This window comes from Triticum urartu, chromosome 6A (genome assembly GCF_056163025.1).
Source record: "Triticum urartu cultivar PI428250 chromosome 6A, HENAU_Tu73, whole genome shotgun sequence".
NCBI lineage: Eukaryota > Viridiplantae > Streptophyta > Magnoliopsida > Poales > Poaceae > Triticum > Triticum urartu.
The window spans coordinates 514,147,866-514,155,957 of NC_141878.1; the positions used below are offsets into that span (position 1 = coordinate 514,147,866).

At 48.8% G+C, this 8,092-nt stretch overlaps 1 protein-coding gene across 1 annotated transcript; it reads right to left on the minus strand.

The window, feature by feature from the left end:
- Window positions 1–1,736: 1,736 nt before the first annotated feature.
- On the minus strand, window positions 1,737–5,593 carry LOC125514541 (glutamine synthetase). The gene is made up of 11 exons (XM_048679879.1): window positions 5,425–5,593; window positions 4,551–4,590; window positions 4,250–4,353; window positions 4,078–4,126; window positions 3,550–3,656; window positions 3,184–3,271; window positions 2,962–3,090; window positions 2,791–2,865; window positions 2,588–2,679; window positions 2,337–2,496; window positions 1,737–2,240 (listed from the first exon to the last, which is right to left on the minus strand). The coding sequence occupies exons 1-11, from the start codon at window positions 5,496–5,498 to the stop codon at window positions 2,088–2,090; spliced, it is 1,071 nt and encodes a 356-aa protein (XP_048535836.1). The 5' UTR covers window positions 5,499–5,593; the 3' UTR covers window positions 1,737–2,087.
- Between the last annotated feature and the right edge of the window lie 2,499 nt (window positions 5,594–8,092).

Sequence of the window (8,092 nt, forward strand, 5' to 3'; positions counted from 1 at the left end):
GTGCCATATGCTGTAGGAGTACTACAATATGTACTCCTACTCAGCTACTCTCCTCCTCGTAATCTCAATCGTTTATCACAAAACCAGTACTAAACTGCAGCTAAGCCGAGGGTGTAGTGTGGTCATGTTAGCTTTTCGCGGCGCGAAGTGTCGCTCCCTGGTTCGTTTGTTTGCTGCTTCCATGGCGATCGGTCATGATTCATGCAATGGTGCAGAGCAGTGCAGGGTTGGACTTTGGACCGGCGATCGAGGGACCGGAGAGACCTTTGCGGCAGCTAAAGGATGGCGGCCCTCGGGTCGCCGGTTGGGTCGCGGTTTCGTTCCTACGCAGCCGATGCGTCCGCTGCCTTCTTTTGACCAAGTGGTCGTTTGTGTTGGACACGAGATTCCGAGAGGCGTGCAAGGCGAGGCTTGGACGCCGGACACCGTTGATAGACCGATGCTCACCAGCAAAGTGGCCGGCAGCGGGCTGACAAGTAAAGAAATGGGCTCTTGGGTCTTGGCCATTTGAAGATTGTGATCAAAAGTGACACTAGCAGCACAACAAAAGTTGGGGGAGTTGGTGAGCGCGCTGTACTTGGACCAAAGAGGTGCGTGACCGATGTTCGAGAGAGAGCGGTTGGGGGCACGTTGCCGTGCATACCACTGTAGCACTGTGCCGTCACATGGGGCCTAGCGACCTACTTGTGGGTCGTGACAAGCATGGACGAACGGTCAGGAATAAGGGTGAGGGGAGTCACAAGTCTGCGTCCACACCTGTAGTCGCGGCCCTGTGGGACACCACCGTTCATGGGGAGCAAAAGCGCGTGCACTGTACCGGATCAGCAACGTGCAAGCTTAACGCAATCTCTGATTGATTGATTCGCTGTGCTACCGGACGAGCATGCTGCCGAGGCTTTACCATCTCTTATCAGCTGAGCCGAGCGCTCTCTTTCCTTATCAGCCGAGTAATTAACATCAAACCGTCTTTTTCTTAAATATAATTGTCCTGAAAGAAAAGTAATTGTTGGTAGAATCTCTCGATTTTATATACCACTAGGAATTCAGGAAAAGTGATACCCTTGGTATAAAGCTGGTTGTAGCGGGAGTATCATAAGTAGTATCATGCATGCTAATTAGACGTTTTGGATGATGTGGCACATAATTAAATAAGAAAAAAGAGGATGTAGTATCATATCATGATACTGTCTCATATTAAATGCTCCGCTAGTTTGTATCATGCATGACAATTAATAAGGCAATCTAAGATACTAACTTATGATACTATGCATTACGGAGGTAATATCACACACTACTATCATATGCATGACACTAGTCTAAGTTACTCTCCACTATAACCAGGGCTGGTTATAGTGGAGAGTAACTTAGACTAGTGTCATGCATATGACACTAGTCTAAGTTACTACCTTCATAATGCAAAGTATTATAGATGGATTTATTTATTAGCTCATAGACTCATCTTGTATTGAAAAACGTTATGTTACAGTAACATATTATGTTACCATCTCTCATTAATTACTTGCCACGTAAGTAGAATTTTATCGAAGTACGCTATGTTACTAGCTAAGTTACTCCCATTATAACTAGCCTAATAATGTAGCTCCCCACTCTTGGCGCACTAATAATGGTCTAGCGCCATTTAAGCTTCGTCCACAACCATTGGAAGCGCAACAACCGCTTTACACAAAGTTGCATCATTATGAGCACTAATACCATCCGTAGCATGAGACAGGCGGTTTGGTGTGGTACCACGGCAGCGGTACGGACCATTTTATTACCATATCAATTGATGATTACACGAGGACCAGAGCACCCAAACGGCAAGGGAAAACAATCAATAGTAGTCTTGTGTGTTTGACACGCCTCTTGCCACCCACCACCCAGAGACGAGAGAAGAGAGACCAGACAACCTGATGCATGACGACGACGACGATGATGCGACCTACCTAAGCGGACTACGCGTAGTATGCAACCAAACGGAAAAGCAAATATGTTGGAAGAATTTCGTCCAAATCCTCCAGTGGCCACCCACCAAATCCAACCCAACCCATCACTGATCATCGCACGGCGATCGGCGCCGATCGGCTTCAGGGCTTCCACAGGATGGTGGTCTCGGCGATCATCGAGGTGACCACGTATGGGTCCATGTTGGACGCCGGCCGGCGGTCCTCGAAGTAGCCCTTGCCGTTCTGCTCCGTCTCCCGGCCCACGCGCACCGACGCGCCACGGTTTGCGACGCCCTGCAGTCATTCAGATGATTCAGAACCACTGTTGGAGTAACGAGATGTGGAAAGATTCAGATGATCCAGAACTAGAAGGCGAGGGGCGCGGCGTACCCAGCTGAAGGTGTTGATGTCGGCGGTCTCGTGCTTGCCGGTGAGGCGGCGCTCGTTGCCCTCGCCGTAGGCGGCGATGTGCTCCTTGTGCTTGAGCTTGAGCTTCTCCACAGCATCCACGATGACCTTGAACCCGCCGTCCTTCCTCATCGACTCGGTACTGAATGCAGCAGAGTCGTTCGTGATCAGCAAAACAGCACGGTAAGATGAATGACACTTATCGATCTGTTCGAGCATCTCATCTCAATTACCTGTAGTTTGTGTGAGCACCAGCACCGTTCCAGTCGCCTGGGATGGGCTTGGGGTCAAATGTGACGACAACTCCGGCGATCTCAGTGATCCTCTGAAGAAAGGGAGAGTAACATTTAATCGCAATAATTTTAACCGAACACGATGTCATTCCATCACAAAAGCCTCCCTCGTCAGAATAAGATCACATGACTATTATCATTACCTCAAGAAGGTAGCGAGCGACCCACACTTGGTCGCCAGCAGAAATGCCAACAGTCGGGCCGACTTGGAACTCCCACTGAAAACCAAACATAGTAATTCTACCATGGTCAGAGAGACAGTAATTCTCAAGATAGAGAAAATAGGAATGTCCTGTGTTGTAGCGGTGTTTCACCTGTCCGGGCATGACCTCGCCATTGATGCCACTGATGTTGACACCGGCAAAGAGGCAGGCCTTGTAGTGAGCGTCAACTATGTCACGCCCAAACGACTTGTCAGCACCAATACTACAGTAGTAAGGACCCTACACACATGAAGAAGAGATTGGTAAGTGTACACTTCACCAAAATTAGGGCCAAACGTCCAAATTCAGTCGGTCAAGCCGAAAGAGACGTACCTGAGGACCAGGGAATCCACCAACAGGCCAGCCGAGAGGCCAGTTGATGTCCTTCTGTAGGAGGGTGTACTCCTGCTCAATACCATACCTATCGTCGCAAAAATAACGCGATCAGTCAATCAATTATCATAAAACAGTTACTACTTCCTCCGTTCCTAAATACTTGTCTTTCTAAGCATTTCAACAAGTGACAACATACGGAGCAAAATGAGTGAATCTACACTCTAAAATATGTCTACATACATCCGTATGTAGTAGTCATTTGAAATGTCTAGAAAGACAAATATTTAGGAACGGAGGGAGTAGATCATTATTTTCTAGTGTTCGTAATCATCGATCGAGTTTGTGTATTGTATTTATATATACCATGGCTCCTCCTTGGCAACATCAGGGTTGCTAAAGATCTTGGCAGCGTTGTATCTCTTGTTGGTGGGGATTGGCACTCCAGCTGGGGTGTAGCAATCGCACATGACCTGCAAGTGGTTCGAATTTAGTAAGGGGGATCTTGATTACTAAGGATGTTGACAAGATGATGGCCATTGGATTCCCTCACTACTGCACTGTACTAGTTAGGTAGACCAGACACGCACGCCTAATAACCAAAAATATCCATAATTCACAACCCTGAGTGGTCCTTGACTGGGATATAATTTGCGTCAGAAATAGGAGTAGGAGTAGCTAAGAATACTGGACCAAAATCATTCAAAATCTGCATCAGAAGATGTTTAAGTTGATCTCCCCTCTTAATGATGCTCGTTAGTCTGTCGTAGTTGAGCAGAAGAGCTAGATCGATCAACTACAGTGACAAATACTACTGCACTAGAGCCTACAGGTGCAGATCACTTGCACGGTAGTAGTGCTACAGTCTATTACATGAGTGGGGTGGTCACTTACAAGGATGTTGTTGCCCTTCCTGAACGGGTCCTTGAAGATGGCCTGTGGGCTGCAGCACGGCACATGCCCCAAGGGAAACAAAAATTACTCCTTGGGTCCAAGGTAAAAAAAAGATAGAACTGCACTTCACAGAGGTAAATGGTTCTGGAGTGGCATGGCAAATGGCACTTACTACAGGATGACCTCGCTGTCCTCGCCGGGGGCCTGGCCGGTGCTGGAGCCGTCGTAGTTCCACTTGGGCAGCTTGCTGGGATCCGTGACCGGGCCGGGGAGGGTCTGCACCAACCAGAGCAACAACAACAGTAAATCCACACAGTTAGCCAAAAGGAATCTCGCAACCTCTGATATATAAGCACAAGAACAGCTCAGTGGATAACTAGGTAGCACGGCAGAAAAGTGATAGGACACGGCAAGGAGGTCATGGGATCCATGCCGGCCGGGGATGGGAATCTTTATCTGCATCTGTATCTTACCCTGGCCTTGCTCCTGAGATCCATGCCAGATCCGCCGATCCTGCAATAAATCCAAAATAAATTGACGGTGAATATACCAGCAGAAACAGCCCACATAAACGAAACCCATGACCGGCGTATCATTTACTGTTCACCACGGTTTTTTGCCGGGCACAGTGAAAATATGGGTATTGGCCTCGGTTCCGACATGGTGAAGATCGAAAGCTCGCGCGTGGGAAATTCATGGAGGAGGAGCAGAGCATCTGACCGCGCGCGGGCCGGGGCCATGCTGCGCAGGGGAGGGACCGAGGGGGCAGAGGATGCCGCTGCAGAGATCCTCTCCCCAACAGGACAAAACGTACTGCCGGTACGAATATGGCAGTGGCGCATCCATCCCTGCGTTGCGCATATCCGGAAGGGGAGTGATAAATCACCACCAACAAACCAAAAACCTCTTCTCGTCGCGCTGCCATGCCTAAAACCTACTGTATTTCCCAACTCTCTCTGAACGGAACCGAACGGAACGGAACGGAACCGAACTGAACTGAACTGAACGGAAGAAGAGAAAAAGGTGGCGTTTACCACCCGCACGAGCGAGCACCGCCGGTCGCTGCACCCACGGAGCGGATCGCGGGGCGAAAAGTATTTGGGTTTTTTATTAAAGAAAAAAAACACCACGACGAATCCGCGCTAACAGCGCAAACTACGACGACGGCCCCATGAATTTAGCATCGAGGAAAAACCCAGTCCCCCGAGCGATCCCGCCGCCTGCTCTCCACGAACCAGGCGGCGGCGGCGGCATGATGAGCCCGCGCGGTCCCGGGCGGCGGCCGACGCGGACGCAGCGGAGAAACGGCCGAGGTCCGTTCGTCCGGGGGAAGGAAGGAGGACGTACCATATGTACTCGGCGATGATCTTCTCCGTGGAGTCGGTGAGGTCGAGGTTGAGGAGATCGGTGAGGAGCGCCATGGCGGGAGGAGCAATCCGGCTCCGGCTGACTGAGGGCAGGAAGGCAGGAAGGAAGGCGGGTGGGGGTGGGGGTGGGGGTGGGGGTGGTGCGAGGCCGAGGGGAGATCGGGAGGGCGGCTATATAATGGCGACGACCCAGCACGCACGCACGCACGCACCCGGCAGGAGCAGCTGCTACAGGGAAACTCGTTGCGCGCGGTGCGTATCCGTGTACCGCCGCTATACGTGCGGCGCTTTCTCTCTCTCACAAAGATATCTTTATCTCTCTGCGGACTCCGCCGTGGCGACGTCTCCTTCGCGGGATAAAAATAAAATATTTTATTTCCGGTAGTCTGTTCGACCGGGGGTAGGTGCGCGATGTTACCTATCCCGCACCCGCTGCCGGCGCTCCCACGACGATGACCTGCGGGACCGACGCGACGCATGGGCCCGGCTGTCAGCCGTACGGTACGGAATACGGAGTCTGGGAAAACGCGCGTTTGTTGCTGAAAAAAAATAAGTAAAATATTTTTTTTAGTGCGTTGCGGGCGGCAGCTTTGTCGATGGTGTGGTGCTGCTGGGAGATTTGATTATCAGTTCCGAGCATAGGGGTAAAGTAAAGTAAAGTAGTAGTTTTTTTCTTTCTTTCTTTTATTTTTCAACGTTTTGCTTTGGAGTGGGAGAGGAGTCCAAAGCTCATAGATTGATTGAGTATTTGCTGGAATTTAAATCATGCTTCCACCTAATGCCGCCCACCTCATGCGCCAGTGGGAGTGGGGGGGGGGGGGGTGCAGATTCAGAGAATCTTCACCCGCCGGGGAATCTCGCGGATTTCTGCGTGCACACATAAATTTTAGGCGCAAAAATGAAGCGACTCCGTGTCTTTTTTTTAGTACTTATTACTCCGGAGAGCCACGTTTGAAGCACCGGGGGAATCTTTCTCCAGCGGTGTGCTTTTTGATAAGTTCAAAATTACCACAAAATCGGGGTTTGTAACCGCAGGAGTCACGAGGAGGGAAATGACGAGGTGGAGCGCACGTGAGGTGAGCGAAAAGGAAAGGTGCGGTGAATCGATCGCCGGTTCAGGAAAAAAAAAGCTGGGGTATGAACTGGTGCGACGGCAGCGCCACCACACATGTGACCCATTTGCGCATTCCGTGCGGGATCTTATCTTTCCACGTTTGATTGATGTGAATCTTGGTTGGCATGCCGGCTGCTGATCCGGTGCGGGTATCTGCCCGAATCGGTTACTCCTGGTAGATTTTATCCCAAGCGATATATATATGAAAGTTTGCATTTAATATTACTATTCAGCTTTTTTTTTGCAGGGGGTATTATTATTCAGCTGATTGCCTTTTTTTCTTTGTTGTGGTTGAAAAAAAATTGGATTCCATCGGTGTCGGTTAGGGTTGCGGGAGCGTAAATTTGCCAATGATGCTATGAGAGGAAACCACATGCGAGTGCTTTAGTCCCAAAGAGGAGACCCTATCGAAGTTAGGGGTCAGGGTTTAGGGCGGCTATGGTTGGAGCGTCCATCGGAGCCAAAGGCCCATATATGACAAGCCTGAGAAGGCAGTGCCTAGCTATGATGCAAGGTTGGACTGAGGATGAGGCGGTGATGATGAAATGAAGAAGATGGCTGAGAAGGAAGAAGGATTGGCCCCTATACGGCGAGCCTAAGAATGCGGTGATGACGCTAGGAAGAAGATGTCGAGAAGGAGGGAGAAGGATTGACCATGAAATCTTGGTCGCGTTTTATATTTTATTCGTTTCTCTCAGCTCCATTGTCGTCATCGATCAGTCGGTGGCTCAACGTCATGATCCTAATCGCTAAATGGAGGTCTTCTACCTCGGTGGTGCCTATGCTTCCGCCTTTTTGTCCACTAGTACCTTCAACTACGCCTCCGTTATAAGTAAAAAACATCGTAGTAATATGAAAATGTGAGGGCCAATATAACCAATGAGATAATTTTCAAACCGATACAAACATATATGAAAATTATATATCTTGAAGAAAGAGGAAGAAGAAGAAAGAAAAAGAAGAAGGTCGAGAAGGAAGAAGAAGGATTTGCCATGACTCTGATTTTAGGAGGAGGAAAACCAAAAAATACATATATCTATATTACTCAACTTTTCATTTTAATATTTTGCTTGTTCCTCTTGACCCCGCCACCGTTAACACTCATATCTAGACGGTGGCCCCATCGTGTGATCCTAACCGCTCTGTCGAGTTCTCATATTTCGGTGGAGTCAACACTTCCACCTTGTAATCCACTCCCAAGTGAGTTAGAGCGGAGGGAATAATGCATCCAAAATAATACCCTCTCCGTCCCAAAACATTGTAATCTTTGACCGAGTTTATAGAGAAACTAATCAACATTCAAAATACCAGAATCAACATCATTGGGTTCAGCATGAAATATATCAATTCACATGGTATATATTTGATATTATAAATATGTATGGCTTTTGCAATAATCTTGGTCAGAGTTTATGAGTCTCTGTTGGATACATATTATATTATGGGATGGAAGGAGTATCAGACATGAAAATGTATCTCTATTTTCATTGGGTACATTTCTAGTGCACGTTTACTTCAGCTTTGTCTCTGAACA